The sequence below is a fragment of the Giraffa tippelskirchi genome, chromosome 8 (genome assembly GCF_054371585.1).
Source record: "Giraffa tippelskirchi isolate mGirTip1 chromosome 8, T2T-mGirTip1v1.2.pri, whole genome shotgun sequence".
Taxonomy (NCBI): domain Eukaryota; kingdom Metazoa; phylum Chordata; class Mammalia; order Artiodactyla; family Giraffidae; genus Giraffa; species Giraffa tippelskirchi.
The window spans coordinates 157,796,459-157,818,153 of NC_137282.1; the positions used below are offsets into that span (position 1 = coordinate 157,796,459).

General features: G+C 48.2%; 1 protein-coding gene and 1 long non-coding RNA gene across 25 annotated transcripts in view; both read left to right on the forward strand.

Moving 5' to 3' along the window:
• Positions 1-21,695, forward strand: part of NEDD9 (neural precursor cell expressed, developmentally down-regulated 9) — a 288,025-nt gene that overhangs the window by 261,272 nt on the left and 5,058 nt on the right. For 21 of the 24 annotated variants that reach the window (XM_081523805.1, XM_081523808.1, XM_081523803.1 and 18 more), the window contains 4 exons: positions 16,022-16,123; positions 17,038-17,139; positions 18,100-19,320; positions 21,406-21,495. In XM_081523805.1, coding sequence (XP_081379931.1) covers positions 16,022-16,123; positions 17,038-17,139; positions 18,100-19,320; positions 21,406-21,495 — 1,515 coding nt within the window. The remainder of the gene's footprint in view (positions 1-16,021; positions 16,124-17,037; positions 17,140-18,099; positions 19,321-21,405; positions 21,496-21,695) is intronic. The other 3 variants (XM_081523824.1, XM_081523825.1, XM_081523823.1) reach the window with 1 other exon arrangement.
• On the forward strand, positions 4,590-5,770 carry LOC145518826 (uncharacterized). The gene is made up of 2 exons (XR_014063329.1): positions 4,590-4,856; positions 5,121-5,770. It is a non-coding gene; the product is annotated as an uncharacterized LOC145518826 (long non-coding RNA).

Sequence of the window (21,695 nt, forward strand, 5' to 3'; positions counted from 1 at the left end):
CTCTGGGTTTTGTGTGCACAGCCGCTATGTCCATTGGGCGCTGTGGGCAGAATGCCCAGTGTCTACGAGAACCTTGGAGCACCGAATTAAAAATTTTGGCTCCAAAATACGAAAACTGCAAAACAGAGATTGATAGAAATTAATAAACATTTAGGCAGATGTGCAGGAAACAACACAATGTCAGCCTCATTAATTGCTACATTTAGATGTCATAACTATTTCATTACGTGTGAAAATAATCTGTAGGTTAGATTCGTCTCACTTTGCAAAGACTTCTAAATATGCTCTGTGGTTGCCAAGAACTCACAGGCATTTCTAAATTAAATGAGTTACTCATAGTCCAAGCTTTTGAAAAGCTGAATTATATTTTTTAAAAGTGTCTTCAATTTTTTCAAGGCAAAATTGTCCTTAATATGGGGCTGTGGTTTAGAGGGGACGATTTAGACTCAAACTTCAAAAGCACAAGGTCTACAAAGGTCTAAGAGGTAAATTTCTCTGCCTCAAAGCTCAAAACCTGCCACCTGAGTTCACTCATTTCATGCCTGATCTTCACAGGGAATTATGTGTGTTTCTCTGATTCTTTGGACATATCACTTTTATTCTAACTAGTGGAATTAGATTTCCTTTGCATCTTTCTGAAATCAGTTTTGGGCTGAATTATAAATTCCGTTTAGGCAGACAGAGGCCATGGTTGGCTCTCTTTAATTTTTTTTTAACTTTTTATTTTGTATTGGGGTATAACTGATTAACAATGCTGTGATAGTTTCAGGTGAACAGCGAAGGGACTCAGCCATACGTATGCATGTATCCATTCTCCCCAGACTGCCCTCCCATCCAGGCTGACATGGCTGCCTCTTTACAGCGGTAGGCCAAGCTCCTAGCAAACCATCAGCACATAGATAATAGCCAATGAGGGAATGCACAGGCAGAAGCAAGGAAGGAGGTATTTAACTTGAGTTGACCTTTAAATAAGCTGAAAAGTGGTTCTGATCTTATCACCCCTTCACCAGCACATGCAAGTCAGATCCTGCGTCCAGCGCATTAGTCTGTTATGACACATGTCAGATAATACACGGTCCTTTTCCCCCAGGAGGGTCTTGGAGAATATCACCATCTGGCTTCTGTAATCATAACTATCTGTTCACAACCAGTGAGCACCCGAAGCATGACTGAGGTCACGTTCAGCTTTTCTGAAGGCATAACTTGTATGCATTTTGCCGAATTTAGACGACAGGATAAGTTAACACTCGTATAGTTGCGAAAGAGGAGAACCAAACTTTTCCTACTGAGGAACAGAGCCTCCTTTGCATATGCTACTATTTATCGCCTTCCCTTCTCTGTGCTACCCATGAACTCCTATTCATACTTTAAAACCCATTTCAACGTTCATCTCCTCTGGGAAGCTTTCTCTGCACCCCAGCAATTTCTCCCTCCTCAAGGGTCCCAAAATATGTTGTAAATTTCACCTGACCTTAAGGGAGCTCATGCATGTGTGCTAAGTCGCTTCAGTCATGTCCAGCTCTTTGAGACCAACCCCATGGACTGTAGCCTGGCCAGGATGCTCTGTCCATAGAATTCTGCAGGCAAGAATACTGGAGTGGGTTGCCGTGCCCTCCTCCAGGGGATCTGCCTGACCCAGGGATCAAACCCAAGTTTCTTACGTCTCCTGCGTTGGCAGGTAGGTTCTTGACCACTAGCACCACAGCTCACAGGCACATTGAAACAGCCCACCATTATGCTGTGTATGACAGACTAGGCTGCGGCACGTTCTGCTTCTGGGTGGCATGCAGAAATCTCAAGTAACCTTTAAGATTTATCTAACCCCATGACATCATCCTTATAAAGACAACTTCCTACCTTCCAAAATGAAACATAGCCCAATATTGGCAGGAAATGATTCAAAGATTTTAGCCAGGTCTTCCAGGCCCATTCCTTGAAAGGTAATATAAGAACCATAAATAGTTGAAGCTACAATGTTTGTGCCTTCTTAGATGCTGAGTCATCATAAATTACACACACCCGCGCTCACACACACCCGAAGCCTTTGGTTAGGGGGCAGAGGACTTCCCTTATTGGGATGTGAAGCATTGTGAATCTGGTTGTCCAGGACAGCACTCAGATACCAGCCAGTTAGCTGCTATTAGCAGTGTGACTCGTCTACCCACAAGTAAAAATAGATTAAAAGGAAATAGAGAAGATAATCTCTGACTCCACTTCGCTTTCCTTTGTTCACTTCCTAGACAGACACATGGACACACACACACACAAAACCATACATACACACCCTGAATAATATTGGGGAGAATCAGAGTTTGACAAGGTAGAGGGTACCTCCAGCTTCTTCACTTATAAAAGCTCAATAAAATATGACCCTGTTCCAGAATTGTGCATTTCTAGATAAAGATAGTTCTAATTTAATGAACTTTCCCCTCAATATGTGGCTCTTTGGGGTATGCAGAAAACTGGACTTTCACCTAATATCTCTACCTTCAAAGTCAAGATAAAATTTAAATCTTTAGGGACTTCCCTGGTGGTCCAGTGATTAAGGCTCTGCATTCCCAATGCAGGGGGCTCAGGTTAGGTCCCTAGTCAGGGAACTACATCCCATATGCCCCAACTAAGATCTGATGTAACCAAATCATTTTTTTTTTAATTTAAATCTTACACAAAATTGGAGGTCCTTGAGCATTTCAAGGACTCTGTGACATCACTTTAAAAATGAAAAGTATTTCTTCACCGTCAAGTCACCCACGCCAGTGGGGTGAGCAAATTGTAACACCTCCTTCAAACAAAGGTCTTTTTTGTTAGGTCAGTGCCAAAGCCTTCAAACTCTGTTGCAACTGGTTACAAAGCTCAGAGATAATGCATATTTCTAGGAATGATTTAGTAACTTCTTACAGACTCACACCAAAGCAAACAGAGGTAGTGTTCTGTCCTTCTAGAATGACTTCATGCTACGTGACTGTGCTTATCGGAGAGAACGGGTCAGCATCACAGGTAGTGTATTGTCTGGCCCAGTAGACAATGCGCTGTTTGTGAGGGAGAAGAAAGAATACATAAATTTTGGTGATTTGATGGTAAAATTGAGACACTATTGGTTGAACACATCCTTAAAAGCAGACTAGTAGACTACATTGTGTACATTGAGTACATTGTGCTTACAGAGGTAGGTGTAGTTAGAAATGTACCTGGCCAACTTTCCTGGCAGTCCAGTGGTTAAGACTCTGCTCTTCCATTGCAGGGGGCACGGGTTTGATCCTTGGTGGGGGAGCTAAAATTCTGCATGCTGCACAAGGGTGGCCAAAAAATAGGAGAAAAAAAAAGAAAAATGCATTTGGTTCTGAATAGCTGTGCCATAAGCCTCGTGGTCCAGGCCCACACCCAGAGAGGCAGGCTGCTCCTATCTAAGGAGCACAGGTGTGACTCACTGCACAGGTGTGACTCACTGCACAGGTGTGACTCAGGATGGTATGTCTTCCTTCAAAGTTGTGACTCCAGCAATGTGTGAAGAGCACAAGGAGTCCCCCCTGCTTAAAGGGATCCCACAGTAGATCAACTTTTGGAGCAAAGAATCCCTTGGCAAGGCCAGACTCACATCTGGCTTATTTGAATCATTTTTATAATACTTGGTTTCCTTACAGCATGGCACACTTAAACCAGCTATTTCTTAGAACAGTTTTTTGTTTTCACATTTACCACCAATTAACCTTGAGCATGTTATTAAGTTACTCATTGTTTCAAAGATCATTACAGATCTAAAGTGGGGGTGACCTGGGGATCCCTCGGAACTTGATTGCATGTTAGGGATGTTACAAACATAATCTCATGTAGTCCCCCCCACCAGCCTCCTAAGGCATTCCTCACAACCTCCATTTTCCAGGGGCGGGTTCTGAGGCCTGAGACATGACCTCGCTGATGGACATAGTTCTAGGAAGAGGTCAGATTCATATTTGAGCCCACGTCTGTCTGACTCTGAAGCTAATGACTTTCACATCTCAGCTAATGGCTAATGCTGCCAAGCCCTAAACTAAGAGGCATATTTAAACACTCCTGAGCAATTCCAGCTCACCAGAGCCCTGGGTGCTAAAAAGCATCCTGTTGGCCAGAAAGAATGAAAGTCACTTCCAAAGGCTCCCACCTCGGATCCAGAGCATGGCCTGGAGGCTGAGGGAGTCGGAGTCAAGGACCCAGGAGATGCCCACCACGCAGCCGCATCTCCTGCTCCAGGGCAAGCTGACCCTCAGAAGGCCCGAGCAGGTCATCCGGATGCTGTAAAGACCCTGGTACCGCCAAGAACACTGCTGTGATGGCTTTCTCTGCCATTGGAAACACTGTCTTTTCTAATGACTTTTAATCGCTCCAAGTGGATAAATTCATTTAAGCCAATGCAGTCAAATCTCCCAGAACCAGCTTGCCAGTGAAAGGGGCACCCCCAAAACATAAGCTCCCCAGATCTCAAGTTTTGCTTCTCAAATGAGGAAGTAACTTTCTTTTAGGAGTGTTTATTTGTGAAGTTAGAGAGGTGGTGGAGGTGGTGTTGTTTAAGTAGCTAAGTCGTGTCCAACTCTTTGCGGCCCCATGGACTGTAGCCCGCCAGGCTCCTCACTCCATGGAGATTTCCCAGACAAGAATACTGGAGTGGGTTGCGATTTCCTCCTCCAGGGAGGAGGGATCGAACCCACGTCTCCTGCATTGGCAGGCAGATTCTTGACCGCTGAGCCACCTGGGAAGCCCAAAGTTAGAGAGGTAATATCTAATTTATTCGCCCTGAAGCCTGTGAACACTGTGCAGTCTCCATGGCCTTGGGCAGGGTGCACGCCCCTGTCATCACCCAGCTGAATAACCTCTGAACTTGAGTCTCCTCAGCTGTGAAATGGGGTGTAGGGTGGGGTTATTGCTTAATGGTCTTAGCTAAAATTTATGACCCAGATATCCTCATCTGATTCTTTCCCAGAGTCTCTTAAAAAGTTAAACTACACGACCTGGTGTTAAGATTCTTAAGAAAGAAGAAAAGACAGCCGGGTGTTGATGTCAGTTTCAGTTGACCCCTCCGTTTTGGGCCCGTCCTTCTTACACCCTTCCTTTAGGATCCCACCCACCTTCTTATCTGGAAACCGCAGTCTCCCTTAGAAGACAGAACCGTGTCCGAAAGAGCAAGGAGTAGACAAGAGCGCGGGGGCGGGGGCGGGGGGGTGGGATGCGGAGCCGGGGGCAGCGGAGCGAGTCTCATACAGAGAACACTTCCCAGGAGCATCTTGTTAGGAGCGCTCGTGCCTGCCTTGTCACCAAGAGCTCAGAGAGCGCGTCGTCCTGGGACTCGTGTTCTGCCCATTTTCCTCCGTTTAATCCTCCGGGCTCGGCAGGGGCCCTTGATAGGTCTGGTGCCTCTCAAGCGACAGCCTTAACCGCAGGCCTGGGTCAGCCCCTTTCAGATCGGCTGTCAGGTTCTGCCACGTGAGCTGCCTCCGCCCGCCATCAGCCTTTTCTGCCGGTTAAGTCACAGCGTCTTCCCTCATCCTATTTAAGAGGAAATGGTACCCAGAGGCATCGGGTGCGGAAATTCCCACCTTCCCTCTTCCCATCATCACATCCCTTTCAGGCAGTCTGTGAGCACCTCTCTGAAATCCGAGTCAACAATCTAGATTTCTTGCTTCATGTTTTGTTGGATTTATTTGGACAAGAAAAGAACCAAAATGCTTGCGCCTTTTATAGTTTTCACTCAAAGAACATTTTGGGCCTCGGGATATATTAAAAAAAAAAAAAAGAAAAAGGCTGTGCTGTGCCCAGCTCTGTCACGGGCTGTATTCAGCTCCTTCCAGAGAAAGACCTCAAACACTTGCAAAAGCCAGACGTCATTTCCCATCATGTTCTTTCATGTTTAAATGCTCCTAGCTGCTCTCTGGCACTTGGTCACTCCATAACTAAATATTGCTTTAGCACTTGCTACACAAAGTGCTTCCTGAAAGCAGCGGGAGACGTGCTGGGGGTCTAACAATCGGGCCACTGTTTGCACAAGAGTGGTTTGCCGTCCAAATGCCATGTCAAAGGAGCGGGACCCAAGAGCCCTGTTCCACCTCTGAGCTTCAGGGACTTTTTTTCTCATTTGGAAAAAGCACCCGGCCATGATTTTCGCGTGGCTAGCAAAAAGCTTCCTTCTAGCCTAAAACCAGACATCCAAATGTCTTTGAGGGAAAGTCGACCACCTCCCCCAAATACAGGGGGAGAGCTCTCAATGCACACAGGAGAAGCATTAGGAAGGGTTAACCATGGACACGGCCCACGAGGGTGTATTTCTAAGGGCAGACTCAGTTTTCATTATATTGTTGCTATGTGAGTAAATAAATGAGCTCACTGCTACACCCAAGCAGAGCAGAGAGAATTTATAGAGAATTAATAAATCCAGCGTAGGCAACTTGTGGCATTTCCTCCGGTCGGAGAAAAGCAAGGAGTCATCTTGTATTTTAAACAGACAAACCCCTGTAACTTTGCAGTTTCTGAAAATGGGATCCAAGCTCTTATGAGCGGGCATTGCTAATACTGATGTTTCTTCTCCTGGGGTTTTCTTTGAAGGGAACGGGCCACACCACCCATGGACTTTAAGACAAAGAGGTTATTATAAGATGGAATAAATACTGTGATGGCTCTGTTAATGCTTTTTAAGAGCATTTAGGTGAAATAAGTCCTTTCCAACAGTTTTTGAAATCGAAATACCCTTGTTAATGCACAAGTCCCAGAGACACTATAAATAAAACACGGTGTCAAGGGATTAAAGATAGACAGGAAGCCATCTAATTTTACTTTCCACATATACCTAGAAACATGCAAAAAGATGACTGCTAATCAGTGAGGCCTGCTTTTGAATTCAGATGCTCTTTGGTGGTGTTCGTGTCGAGGAGATGAATATGTACTGTAACCACTATGGCACAGTGGCACTTTTTAACTTCTCTTCAGTTACCCATTACATTTCCTAAGCACCACCTAGGTTGCCCAGTTCTTGACTAATCCTTAGGGCAGAGCACCAGGAGCTGGTCACACACATTCCTGCTCTGCTGGTTTCGAGGGTCAGCTCCACTGGTCCATTACTGAAGCGTTTTGCGTGTTAAATCGCTTCATTTGTGTCTGACTCTGCAAACCTATGGACCGAAGCCCACCAGGCTCTTCTGTCCATGGGATTCTCCAGGAAAAAATACTGGAGTGGGTTGCCATGCCCTCCTCCAGGGGATCTTCCCGACCCAGGGATCAAACCCACATCTCTTACGTATCCTGCATTGGCAGGTCAGTTCTTCACCACTAGTGCCACTGGGGAAGTGTTATCTGGGTATCAGAAGCAAAGGATTGTGGAATTCAGACCATTCCTAATGTTGCTTTGGACTGTAGAGAGGGACACGGAATTAAATCATGAACACAGAGATTAAAACAGTTACAGAAGACTCCTTCCTACCCCCTCCAAGTGGAATTCTTGTTACTTTTTAAAATTTTGTTAAAACTTTAAAAAATCCTATTTTTGCGATTTTGTAATTTTTGATACGTACATACATCAACTGTAGAACTATGAATAATGATAGCAATAATAATAATAAAACAGTAGGGGACTTCCTTGGAGCCGATCCAGTGGTTATAAGACTTCACCTTCCAGTGCAGGGGGTGTGGGTTCGATCCCTGGTGGAGAAGCTAAGATCCCACATGCCTCGTGGCCAAAAAAAGAAAACATAAAACAGAAGCAATACTGTAACAAATCCAATAAAGACTTTTTAAAAATGGTCCACATCAGGGCTTCCCTGGTGGCTCAGTGGTGAAGGATCCGCCTGCCAATGTAAGAGACATGGGTTCTACCCCCTGTCCGGGAAGTTCCCACATGTCGCAGAGCAACTAGGCCCAAGCGCTACAACTCTTGAGCCCGGGAGCCGCCACTAGTGAGCCCACGCGCTGCAGTTACTAAAGCCTGCACTGCACGCCCGTGAGCCCTCGCTGCACAACAAGAGAAGCCACGGCATGAGAAAGAAGCCTTCACACCACGACTAGACAGCCGCCCCTGCCCTCCCCAACTAGAGAAAAGCCTGTGTGCAGCAGCAAACACGCAGCACAGCCAAAAATAAACAAATAAATTTTTAAATTAGTTTTAAAATGGTCCACATTAAAAAAAAAAAAAAAACCCTTAAAAGCTACAAGAACGGGACCAATGGCGCTGAAGCGCATCCCGGCCTGGGCTCTCACGCACTCCGCCCAATGCTTTCTCTCAAACAGGAGGATTTTTCTGCATCCCTTTTACTGTTTTTGTTCTTCCTTCTGGTTGCTGGGGGCACAGAAGGGGAGAAAGAGTCAAAACAGGAGCAGGAGTTGGCGGAGTGAGATGAGAATTTGTGGTAAGTAGATGAGCTGTAGGGCTGGGGCAAGGGAGCGCAGAACGTGAGGGGGCCTGAGACCCTATTAATGGGCTTCCACCGGGTTGAGGGCGGGCAGGATCTGCTTTCATTCGCGGCACGGCCGACTCCCTCCCCACTTTGCTCAGTGCCCCCTGAATGGGCAGCGTCTTGCTGAAGCTCTTCCAACCGCAGGGCCTCTGCTTCGCTGCGCCCCCTCCCCAGCGCCCACAAGCTCTGCGTTAAGAAAGTTCAGTGGATGTCCACGGGAAGCGGTGCCTCCAAGGAGACTCGCTGAGACCTTGGTACAGGTGATGCCCTGTGAACAGAAATTGTCTGGAGAGAAAGTGTTTTGCTTCTAAACATTCCTCATGCATATGCGCCCCACTTCTCGGTGAGAGCCTCTTGACAAACCCAGCCCATTGAAAAGAAATCCACCGAGGAGAAACTCAATAGTCTCTTGGATTAGGTTCTTTGCTGTCGTTCTCTCTCAGATTACAAAGCACGCCTTCTCCTGGGGTTTTCTTCTGGTGTGTCTCCTGCTATTACGGTGATAACTGTGACAATGGCAACACTGATAGGACCAAAGTAAAACAGTAATCCAAGTAAATCCACTCATGATCACCAGGGTCAAAGTCTTTTGTCATGTCCTGCTTTAGTTTGAAATTTCCGTTGCCTCATAGAAGCCTTCAGGAACACTTTATACATTTGCGAAGGTCAGTGTCTTTCTACATGACTTAGATCTAAGGATGATTAAATTTTGTTTTCTCCTACTGTTTAATCGTGTAACATTTTGAAAGCGAGTGGCCTTGAGATTTGTGATCAGACATCCTCATCCTATCAGGAAGTAAGCAGAAATTAGCTGTTTTGTCCTTGTTTCTCTTGCCTTGTCTCCTGCATTCCTGGTTATCTTTGATTGTGTGTTGGACATTGTGTTTTTTAAATACTGGTAGAAGTAATCGAAGGCCTATAAAGATGTTCTGTACTTTCAGAGAGGATTTCACTTCTCTCTGCCAGCCTCACAAGCGCACATAAATCCAATTTCAGGCTTTGAGATGTTCTTGCCCACCGTGATGACTTAAAACCTAGCTCCAGCCTTTACAAGGGTAGGTTCTCTTCCAGTTAATCCTTACTTTCCCATGCAGCCATTAAGGTCCTAACCCAAACTGGAGGATGGTTTTCATGGTTTCCACCTTGACGAGCCCTAAAGTCGGAGAAGGCAATGGCACCCCACTCCAGTACTCTTGCCTGGAAAATCCCATGGACGGAGGAGCCTGATAGGCTACAGTCCATGGAGTCGCTAAGAGTCGGACACGACTGAGCGACTTCGCTTTCACTTTTCACTTTCATGCATTGGAGAAGGAAATGGCAACCCACTCCAGTGTTCTTGCCTGGAGAATCCCAGGGACGGGGGAGCCTGGTGGGCTGCCGTCTATGGGGTCGCACAGAGTTGGACACGAGTGAAGTGACTTAGCAGCAGTAGCAGCAGCAAAGTCCTCTCACCCATAAAAGCTGAGAAAACACAATGTAGCCTCTCATAGCTGTTTTAGGTCAGCAAATTCCCGGAAGAAAAGCAGCCTCAACATTCAGGCTTGTCTCTGTGAATTTCTTCCCCATTTTCGTTTTCTTCTTCTTCTTTTTAAATTTTATTTGGCTGCATCAGATCTTAGTTGTGGCACACGAGGTCTTCATCACGTCACGTGGGACCTTTTCACTGTGGCACGCAGACTCTCTAGTTGTGGCAGGCGGGCTCGGCGGCTCCACAGCATGTGGGCTCTTAGTTCCCCGACCAGGGATGGAACCTGCATCCTTGGCATCGCAAGGCAGATTCTTAACCACTACATCACCAGGGAAGTTCCCCCTTCTCCACTTTTCTATCTTGACCTGGGAATTCTTTACTATCTTTTAACTTTTGATACCCTCAAGAGGATTTTTCATATTGTCTCCTCACTTTTTTAAAGCTGTCTTCATTAGGATGGTTGATCCGAATTACCTTCTGCCCAATTTAAGTGCAAAAGTAAAATCTGCATAATCTAGGTAACGATTATGATAAAAATAGCTGAGGCTTACAATCTCACCCTATGCCAGGTACCCTGTGTACTTGATATCATGTAATACTCCTAACAGCCTCTAAGTATTATTATTTATCTGTTATTAATGAGGAAGCAAGCTTCCCTGATGGCTTAGGCGGTAAACAATCTGCCTGCAATGCAGGAGACGTGAGTTGGATCCCTGAGTCAGCAAGATCCCCTGGAGAGGGAAATGGCAACCCCCTCCAGTCTTCTTGCCTGGGAAATCCCATGGACAGAGGAGCCCGATGGGCTACAGTCCATGAGGTCCCAAAAGAGTCAGACACGACTTAGCGACTAAACAATGACAGTGAGGGAACAGGCTTAGAATGGACAAGTACCTTGGCCATGTTGTCCTCACGGTTACTAAGGGGTAGAACCAGGATCCACACCCAGCTCTGCCTGGGTCCAGCCTACGTTCTCAATCACTCCCCTCATCAGACCTAATCCTTTCAATGAGCCAGAGACCCAGTGTGACCTTGGCCTTCGGTACAAGGTTTCATGTGACACGGGCCTGTCCCCTATTTACAGAACTAGAGAAAGCAGGACCCCTGTTCCTTTCTACTGTTGTATCTTCTTTCTGATGTGAAGGCAAAAAGCAGAGTTCGTTTTCATTTCTTTTTGCAAAACTCCCCCATATGTTTCTGGCTTGCAGCTGAGAAGAATGCAGGTGTTTGGGTCACATGCAGGCTCTCTACTGGGGAAAAGAAAACCACCTAGTCGCCCTTCTTGGCTGCTGTCCAGTTGTGGTTTGCACCAAAGAGTGGTGCAGGTGATAAAATTCTTCCACAGTTTCCGATTTCTCACCTCTACCCAAGACTCCCCCTGCTTTGCTGGCCACCCCACTTGCACAGCACTGCCCTGCATGGCTGATAAGACATGCCCCTCCTCCCATGGGTCCCACTCATCCTAGAGCTGACCTAACTGGAAACCAACCTCATCCTCTGTAAGCCTCCTCTGCAGAGCCACACCCTTTTGCTTAAGAAAAGTCTTGAGTTTTCCTTTACTGTATTCGTCTTACTATATTCAGTCCATACGTTTATCCAAGATCTACTACATTCAAGGCACTGTGCTCAGCCCTGTCTCCGTGTCCACAATGAGAAGAAGAGAGATGAGATAGTCTGAAACAGTCAAATCTCAAGGGATAAGCACTGTTAGAGATGTAGGTACACACACAGTCAGTTCCAAGGATGGCGATGTATCTGTCTGGGAAGGGCTTTGTGGGAGAGGAGGAGCACTCAGGTTGGCCCCCAAAATTGAATAAAGTTTGCATAGGAGGAAAGAAAGTCGAGCATCTTGTACAAAGACACAGCATGAGTGAAAGCACAGAGGTGTGGCACACAGGGTACCTGCGAACAATGGAGTGCTTCCGTCATGCCAAAGCACAGAACTGGTGAAGAGCTGTTGGGTTCTGCCCTCAGACTGAGGTGGGGCTGGAGGAAGAAATACACAGATGAAAGTGAGGACCGGTGCCTGGGGGCCAGAGACATGCGTCGTTTGGCCCAGATGCTGTTTGAAATAGTTGAGCCAATTTTGAAAATCAGGTATCACATAAAAACCCAGATTTCTGGCTTCTCGTGAAAATTGGAAAGATCTGGCGACACAGGGAGTATTTTTTTCAAGATGGCAGTTGGCTGGAGCCGAGGACTGGCTGCCACCTCTCAGAAGGGTAGGAATTCTGTGCTCCCAGCACAGGATCTCAGCTTGTCTCTCCCTTCCCCCGACCTGCTCAGCCCACAGGCAGCTCAGCATCAGGCCTGGGCCCTGCTACAGGTGCAAACTCAGGCCAACGGAATGTAGAGATACGGGTGACAGACCCAGGGCTTCGTCCCGGCCCAGTGACTCTCACACCTGGCGGTTTTCAGTGTCCCCTAGCCCTCACTGCCACCCTAGACACAGACACCCCATCTTTCAAATTTTAGCATGCACGGGTCTCAAAATTACATGACATGGAAGTCTTAGTAGCATCTCTAAAGAGCTCATGCTGCCCAGAATCTGAGGCACAAAATGATGCAAACTGAAGTATGGGACAGGGTAAGCCCTGTGCATTTTCTGGCTTCAGAATTTGTAGATTTCATTACATGTACGTTAATATACAATATTTGTTTTTTTCTTTCTGCCTGACTTCACTCTGTATAACAGGCTCTAGATTCATGTACCTCACCAGAACTGACTCAGATGCATTCCTTTTTATGGCTGAGTAATATTCCATTATATATATGTACCATAACTTCTTTATCCATTCATCTTTTGATGGACATGTAGGTTGGTTCCATGTCCTGGCTATTATCAATGGGCTGCAATGAACATTGGGGTACATGTGTCTTTTTCAATTATGGTCTTCTCAGAGTATATCCCCAGTAGTGAGATTGCTGGGTCATATGGTAAGCAACACAACATTGAAAAGCAATTGTCTTCCAATAAATTTTTTTAAATCTGAAAAAAAAATTAGTAGAGTTAAAATAACCCCGGTTCCCAAACTTTTGATCCACCCCTGCTGGGATCCAGCCTCAGAGATTTATTCAATGGACTGTCCCCTTTCTACGTGTCTACAGTCTGCCCTTTGCTCCATAGCTCTTCTCAGAGATCCACCTTCAGACTCTTCCATTAGTTAACATGAATGATAGGTATACAAACATCCCAGGAAGGGTGGATTCCTCGCCTGGACAGAAAACCCTCTGCAGGGGAACCAGGAAAACAGTTTCAGGCACAGCTGGTCACAGAGCCCTGGGAAGCCCACAATTTGCCCCCTCTTTGTGGCATCACTAAGGAATTAAGAGGTCACTTTGGTAATTCCTAAGGCTAAGCCCTTGTAACTATAAATAAGTACGCAGAACGAAAGGAATGCAGGAAAGAAAAACAAATGGAGGGAGAAAGGAAATAAAAAGCCTGACTTGATTTCATTGAGAAAATTAGTTTTTAAGACACCCTTTGTGTGGAGCAGTGGCATCCGTGCCTTGCCTGCTGTGCAAACGCCCAGGAGATTTCGCCACAAATGTATGTCCCCTGAGCCAGACCTTGGTGTTCCTCGTAGGCTGAGGTTCAGTGATCCTGGGAGAGGAGAAAGGTTTTTGTGGACTTCCTCAAGCAGGAAGAAACTGGCCTTTTAAACCACAAAACTGGATACTTTGTAAGGTACAGAACAGTCAGCACTTTGCTCTGAGGAGAGAACACGCAATTGCCATGAAAGTGACCCAAGCAGTGGGGCAAGGAGGAGACGGTCCAGAAGGGCAAGGCGTCCAGCTCCTCATCCTCCCAGGCGTCACAGGGGACCTCACGCTATGCCCCGCCCGCGTCTGACCGGGTCCCCTCTCCGTGCCATTTGTGGACCGATGCGAATTGGATGGTCACGTAGAGAAAGGCTGTATTTTGTTGGCTTTTCCCTCTTGTGGGTTTCACCATCTGTTTCTTTTCATGCATAAACAAGGAAAATGACTGGTTTGGAATGCAAAGTTTAAAAAAAAAAAGATGACCACAGGCATCCTCTAAATGAGAAAGAGGGAGCAGGCAGGAGTTCTGTGACATTTGTCAGGAAGTGAGGCGTTAAATACTGGGGAGCTCGGATGCTCTCTGCCAGGGACTGTCCGCACAGGCAAGGCAGAGCCTCACCGGGGTCCCGCCTTCCTGAGACCGCGCCTCCTGTTTACATGTACCAAGGGCTATTTTCAGATACCAGCACCACCCCAGCTCTCTCCCAGCCCCCCTGCCTTTTTCAGACTAAAAATGAAACCCTTCGGCTGGCCTTCAGCATAACCAGCCTTGGTTTTCCATTAGCGTTATTACTAACTTGGCAGCCTTGGATAGAATCCACTCTTAGAAGCTTGTAGACTGAACAAAAGCAGGGTTGTGAGTAGGTTCTATTAAAGAGCCAAAACAGAGAGCTATAAATAGAGGAGCTGATGAGATAGAGGAAGAGAAGGTACTTCATGTCTCTCCTGGACAATAGTGAGTGAAGAAAAAAAAAAATCATCTAAGGGCATGGGGAACACAGTGTATCTTTCTTGAGCAACCGGCATCCTGCTTTAAAAAGGAAGACTTGCTCTGCAGGATACAGTAGCCACTTTGTGAACTGGTTCTGTATGCTCTGTGCCAACAAACCTTAAAGCAAGAGACTCCTTTTTTAAACCCAAGGCAATGGAGAGATGGGCTGGGCTGGTGGCTGCATACTAATCTCTTTTACCTTCCTTGCAAGACATAATCAGCTACAAGCACCAGGGATTTAAAAAGCAAATTGAACCCAGGCATTTGGAGCCCCTAGGGAGAAGGGCACTGGCGCTTTTGGCTGAGTTCCACCCATTTCGGGGTAAGACGGATATGAGCATTTTTCGCATACTTTCGTAGGCAGCCTGACGCCAGAGTTTTCACATTAGAGAAAGGATGAAAGATGCTGGTTTCTCAGGGAACAACCAGTTCTTCCTAATCTGCGATATCTGTTCTCAACAAATGTCACGGACACTACTGAGCTGGGTGCTGTTAGCGTGTCCCCCCACAGGGGTGAGGCAGACACAAGACCCTGGTCATTTAGAAGCTCTGGGGGGGGGGGATTAAATATATTTTCAAAGGAGTTTAAGTTCCAGGCATTTCTCTACCCGTGCTTAGGACGCGGTGGGGCATGTAGATATGAAAATACGAGCCTGGCGGGTGAGGTTTGTTTCATTGACATTAGTTCCAGATGCTGGGCTGCGATGAGTGTGTCTGACTTCTGACATCACTTGGTTGTGGGCACTGTCTGGACGTTTGCTTCCCTGCTGGAAATGGGAAAATGATTAGACCTGAACTCTCTTCCTGGTCGGCTCCAGGACTCAGTATTTCATGCATTTCATTCTTTAGCAAGAAAGCTCCTGGAGGCTTCTCTGGGCAGCGCTGTGAGAGCTTTAGCTTCATAAACCTATGGAATTCATGGCCTATGGAATTTTAGTTATAATCATAATCATGTCAGATGAAAAGGCTTCCTGGGGAAGGCATGAGAGGAATTTTAAGTGGCTCAACTCTATTTACGTTATTCACTTTACAAATGGTTTCAGAGCGCCCTCCCCTCTTTTTTTTTCACTATGCTGTGCTCCAGAGGGTTGATCTAGGACTTTCATGATTTAAACACAATTCTCCCTTCAAGTGGGCTTCTGAGGTGGCTCAGGTGGGCAAAGAATCCGCCTGCAATGCAGGAGACGCAGGTTCGATTCCTGGCTCAGGAAGATCTCCTGGAGGAGGAAATGGAAACCGACTCCAGTATTCTTGCCGGGAGAATCCCATGGACAGAGGAGTCCGTGGGGTCCCAAAGAGTCGGCCACAACTGAAGAGAATGAACACGCTCCCTTCAAGTACCTTTTGGGAATCGGGACTTTGTCTGACCAACTTTGAGGTGATTTTGTTACCATGAGGAAGGCAGATTGCAGGGGCTGGTTCTTCACTGGGATTCAAAAGGGATTTGAACGTTTACTGGCTTGGTGTCTCCTCATCTCCTTGCTTTGGTCTCTTCCCTCTTTCGTTTTTTTTCCTAGTGGGGGAGAGATGGGGGCGGAATGTCTGATTAAGAGGCTTCCAGATGCCCTCAGGACTTGGCTTGGAAATTTACTCATGTCTTCCCGTCCACAGGTGATCACGCCGGTGAGGACAAGCCACGGCTATGTGTACGAGTACCCGACCAGTTACCAAAAGGATGTCTACGATGTCCCTCCTTTCCAGATGGCTCACGGGGTGCGTACCAAGAACGTGGTCATCACCAGAGAGAGGGGAACCTCAGGGCAGCTTTCCTTCTGGACTCCAGAGGAAAGGGAAGTTCACAAAATCTGCACATTTCATGTGAAGCTTTATTTAGGTTGTCTATCCAGGGGCCAGTATTACTTGTTTTCTGGATTTGCTTTGTTAAGGAATCCGAGGCTTTGATCTCATGAAGCTTTTGTTGCTTATCATTTTCCCAGGGAGCATAAAGTTTAAACTACACTTTAAAGTACAGACAGTGTTGGGAATTCCCTGGAGATCCAAAGGTTAGGGGGCACAGGTTGGATCCCTGCTCAGGGAACCAAGATCCCTCATGCTGTGCGGTGCAGCCACAAACCATAAATTAATTAAAAAAATAATAAAGTACACACAGTGCAGACTTTTTTTCACCTAAGATCATTTTTATATTCAATCTAAGTCAAAGAACCCAAAATTGAAAAATTCCATCAATTTTTATTACATAGAATTCAGTCAAAGAGCAAGGGAATACATAACCTGGTAAACAAATCCATCATTGCAAGGTTAGTACATAACAAAATAACAAGTAGGACTTTCTTGGTGGCTCAGTCGTAAAGTAACCGCCTGCCAGTGCAGGAGACATGGGTTCGATCCCTGGTCCCGGGAGATCCCACATGGCACGGGGCGACTCAGCCCATGAGCCACAACGACTGAGCCTGTGCTCTAGAGCCGGGGGCTCTGCAACAAGAAAAGCCCCCGCAACAAGAAGGCCCCGCACCGCAAGTAGAAAGCAGCCTCCTCGCGCCATCACTAGAGAAAAACCTGCACAGCAAGAAAGGCCCAGCGCGGCCAAAAAGAGATATGTAAATTTAAATAAATAAATAAAAAGGACAAGTGCTTCCATGCCGGGTAACTCAGGTGTTTCTCCTCAGGTGTACGACATCCCGCCGTCCTCTGTGAAGGGACCCGTGTTTTCTGTCCCAGTGGGAGAAATAAAGCCTCAAGGGGTCTATGACATCCCTCCTAGCAAAGGGGTAAGTGAGCTCCTGCAGAGCTGCCAAAAGTGCGCACGTGTGTGTGTGAGCGCGCACGCGCTGAGATAATCCAAAGAGGAAAAACTTGTCTTTGTGAGCAAGGACAGGGAGGGAAGGGGACCCAGGGAGGAAGAAGAGTCAGCAAAGACAATTGTAGGTATTCCATATTCACCCCCCCTCCCCATAAGAAAATGGGGCAGTGAATAAGGCGAGCCAGTAGGAAGGAAAAGCAATCAATTCTGTTTGGCAAGCAACTCATATATGTCCTATGGTGGTGGTGTAGTCACCCGGTCGCGTCCAATTCTTTGCGACCCCATTGACTGTAGCCGGCCAAGCTCCTCTGTCCATGGGATTCTCCAGGCAAGAATACTGGAGTGGGTTGCCATGCCCTCCTCCGGGGGACCTTCCCAACCCAGGGATCAAACCCAGGTCTCCAGCACCGCAGGCAGATTCTTTATTGGCTGAGCCACCAGGAAAGCCCATATGTCAGTCACATGGCTCATATTTATATAGGATGTCACAGCTGACTCAGGCTGTGTATACGCATACGGGTTTGGACTCTGGGCTACACCAGCACAGGAAATACAGTTATCCTGATTCCACATATGAGGGAACTGCGTCTCAGAACCTTTAAGCAGCTAATTGAGCATCACCCCGCTGGCAAGTCTGGGGAGACCTCAGGTTTCCTGACACGTGGGCCAGGAACCCCCAGAGCAGCTGAGGCAGGAGTGTCCACACAGAGGGCAGCAGGATGCCCAAGGGAGGGCGCCCTCGACACAGGTTGGGGCTGAGAGCCAGGCGCAGCCTCGGGAGACACCGAGTGCGTGGAGGTGGGCGGGGGGGGAGGGCAGCACCGGGAGGGCCCCTGGCCCTCGTGGGGACGGACGCACGGCTCGGCTTCTGCATCACTGCTGAAACCAGCTCAGCAGATAACTGCATCCTTGTCCACTTGCTTCCCAGGGATACTCCACTCCACCCTCCGGCTACAGAGACGAGGCCGGGCTCCGGGAGAAAGAGTACGACTTCCCACCTCCAGTGAGACAAGCGGGCAGGCCTGAGGGCGTTTATGACATCCCCCCGACGGGCGCCAAGCCCCTGGGGAAGGACCTCCACCCTAAGTACAACGGCGACGCCCCCAGAGCTGCTGAGCTGGCCTTGCGGAGACACGGGGGTGCGTCCCTGACCCAGCCGGCCCCCCAGCCGGGCCCACCCGTGAGCTCGCAGAACAACGATGCCTACGACATCCCCCGGGGTGTCCAGTTTCTGGAAGCGCCAGCAGAGATCAGCGAGAAGGCCAGCCCGGAAGAGAGGGACGGGGTGTACGACGTGCCGCTGCACCAGCCGCCGGACGCCAAGGGCCCCGTGGACGTGGTGGACGGCATCAACCGGCTGTCCTTCTCCAGTACGGGCAGCACGCGGAGCACCATGTCCACGTCCTCCACCACCTCCAAGGAGTCCTCGCTGTCCACCTCCCCGGCGCAGGACAGAAGGCTCCTCTTGGACCCTGACGCGGCCCTCGAGCGGCTGCTCCGGCTGCAGCAGGCCCTGGATGGGGCCGTCTCCAGCCTGATGGCGCTGGTCACCACCGACTGGCGGAGCTACAGCTACATGGAGCGGCACGTCAACGGGGTCCGCGCCACCGTGGACAGAGTGGAGCTGGCCCTCAGGGACTATCTGCACTTCGCGCAGGGTGCTGCGGCCAACGCCGCCTGCCTCCCCGAGCTCGTCCTGCACCACAAGGTGAAGCGCGAGCTCCAGAGGCTGGAGGACTCCCACCAGATCCTGGGCCAGACCAGCCACGAGCTGAGCGAGTGCGGCTGGTCCCTGAACGTGCTGGCCGTCCACAAGCCCCACAACAAGTGGGACAGCCTGGACCGCTTCGTGATGGTGGCCAAGACCGTGCCGGACGACGCCAAGCAGCTCACCACGACCATTAGCACCAACGCTGAGGCCCTCTTCAGACCCGGCCCCGGGAAGGGTGGACCGGAGAGCGTCACGAACTCCACCGAGTACCCGCACGCTGGCTCCCAGGGGCAGCTGCTGCCGCCTGGGGACCACAAGGCCCCTGCCCTCAACAAGCCACTGCCCCCCAGCCTGGGCAAGGACCAGCCCCCCGACTGTAGCAGCAGCGATGGCTCTGAAAGGAGCTGGATGGATGACTATGACTATGTCCACCTACAGGTAAAGACTCCAGACTCCTAAGGCACCAACATTCACATGCAGGGGCCTGGGGCTCACACCTGTAAGATGTAGACTAGACTGCCGGAGTGGAGACCGCGATTAAAGGCTCAGGAACACGGTTAGTGGTTCACAAGCTGGAGGCAGTGTTGTCCAGTAGGAAGAACGCTGGTCTGAGGGTCCAGAGTCTTCTAGACTTTTCCAGAACACTGACTGTGTCACCAACTTCTGTAACCTCACCTAACTTCCTCATTTGCAAAATGAAATAAAGCGCAGAGATGATTTAGATCTGATTGATATGCCTCAGGCAAGCAGGAAGAGACCACCCACCCCCCCCCCCGCAAGTAGGATAGTGCTAAGTCGCTTCAGTTGTGTCCAACTCTCTGTGACCCCGTGGACTATCGCCCACCAGGCTCCTCTGTCCATGGAATTCTCCAGGCAAAAATACTGGAGTGGGTTGCCATGCCCCCCATGGAAGGCAGATTCTTTACCACTGAGCCACCAGGGAAGCCCCAAGTAGGACAGTGGGCCCTTGAATAGTCAGGCCAGCTCCACTTGTATTCACATTTCATGATATGGTTCTGCAGGATATTTAATTTGAAGAAAAAATATAAGTTGCAGGAGAGGTGTGCTTCACTGTTAAAAAAAAAAACAAAACAAGGATTCGAACACCTCTGCACTAGAGAATTTTCTAAGTTCCCTTCAGCTCTGTACTCTGTGTGTGTGTGTTTGTATAGTTATTCACGGAGAAACTTAACCCCACTGTAGTCTTTCTTCGAAGACCACTGGGCATTTGCCAATTGATCTAGAAGTTAACCTGCATATGGGAAATCAGGCCATCACAATCTGCCTCCTACAAGTGACAGTTCTACCAGATTGACCCGGACCATGACAGCTTGCCCTTTCCCTTCGGGGGATTAAAACATTCTACAAGATCCATTATTTAGAAGTTGGCTTACTGTCTCATTCTGCTGTTCCTTTCCTTTGACTGACAGCCGTGGACTGTCCCGAGGATTACCGAACAGCGCTCAGTTGTGTGCAGCTGGGGGAGGAGAGAGCAGAGCCACACTTTGTGCTGAAGAGCAGTGTGGGGAGAGAGTAGGTGGAAGCATTAAACATCTCCCCGGGGACGTCCCTGGCAGTCTCTGGTCAGGGAATTAAGATCCCACCTGCCATGTGGCTGGGCCAAACGATAACAAATAACAACAAAAGCCATTTACCCGGCTGGATGACCAACTCGGCATTTTGCAAAATACTAATTTGGTATAGAGCTGCAGATAATTTGAAGAGACTAGAAATGTAATGTGGCCCATATTTAGACCTGCAGGGGCTTCCCTGGTGGCTGAGAAGGTAAAGAATCTGCCTGCAATGCGGGAGACCTGGGTTCTACCCCTGGGTGGGGAAGGTCCCCTGGAGAAGGGAATGGCTACCCACTGCAGTATTCTTGCCTGGAGAATTCCATGGACAGAGGAACCTGGCGGGCGACAGTCCATGGGGTCAACTGAAGCAACTAACACTTTCACTTTGGGACTTCCCAGGTAGCACTAGAGCTAAAGAACCTGCCTGCCAATGCAGGAGACATAAGAGACGCAGGTTCGATCCCTGGGTTGGGAAGATCCCATGGAGGAGGGTATGGAAACCCACTCCAGTATTTGTGCCTTGAGAATCCCATGGACAGAGGAGCCTGGTGGGCTACAGTCCATAGGGTCACAGAGAGTCGGACACAACTGAAGCAACGGAACAGGAAGTTTATGGGTTTGCAAATAATCTATTAGAAGAGAACCCTGAGAAAAAGTACAGCTTAAGGAAGTTTGGGGGGGGGGGTCATGGATAGTCCTACAAAAATGGTAAAGTGGAGCGGAGAGCATGGCACCCCATATGGAAATGGATCTTAGTTTTCACTTCTGATCTACACAGTGACTCTGGAAGTCTGGCTGAGAACTGGGGTTCACGGGGCCTAACTGGGCCTGCAGGAAGTTGCCAAAGTGGTGGAAAGTAGAAGAGTATTTGCATGTTTGTCAATGAAGCTGTTAGCATAAGTGAATCATAGTGGTGATGTAATGTTTTCTTTATGTTGAAAAATAATAGGGGAAGGAGGAGTTCGAGAGGCAACAGAAAGAGCTCTTGGAAAAAGAAAATATCATCAAGCAGAATAAGATGCAGCTGGAACATCATCAGGTACGTTCAGTCGGAACAAAAAACTGCTTGGTGTTGAAAAGACTTCCCATTTAATAAGGAAGGTAGGACTTCAAAAGATCGTGATTTTGATCCTTCCAGTACACTTTGGCATAAATAGGGTCTAAGAACAAAGAGAAGATTTATGGCCTTGGTAATCCAGCTGGGGGTACCTGGCCTCTGTTCAAACATCAGCTTTCCGG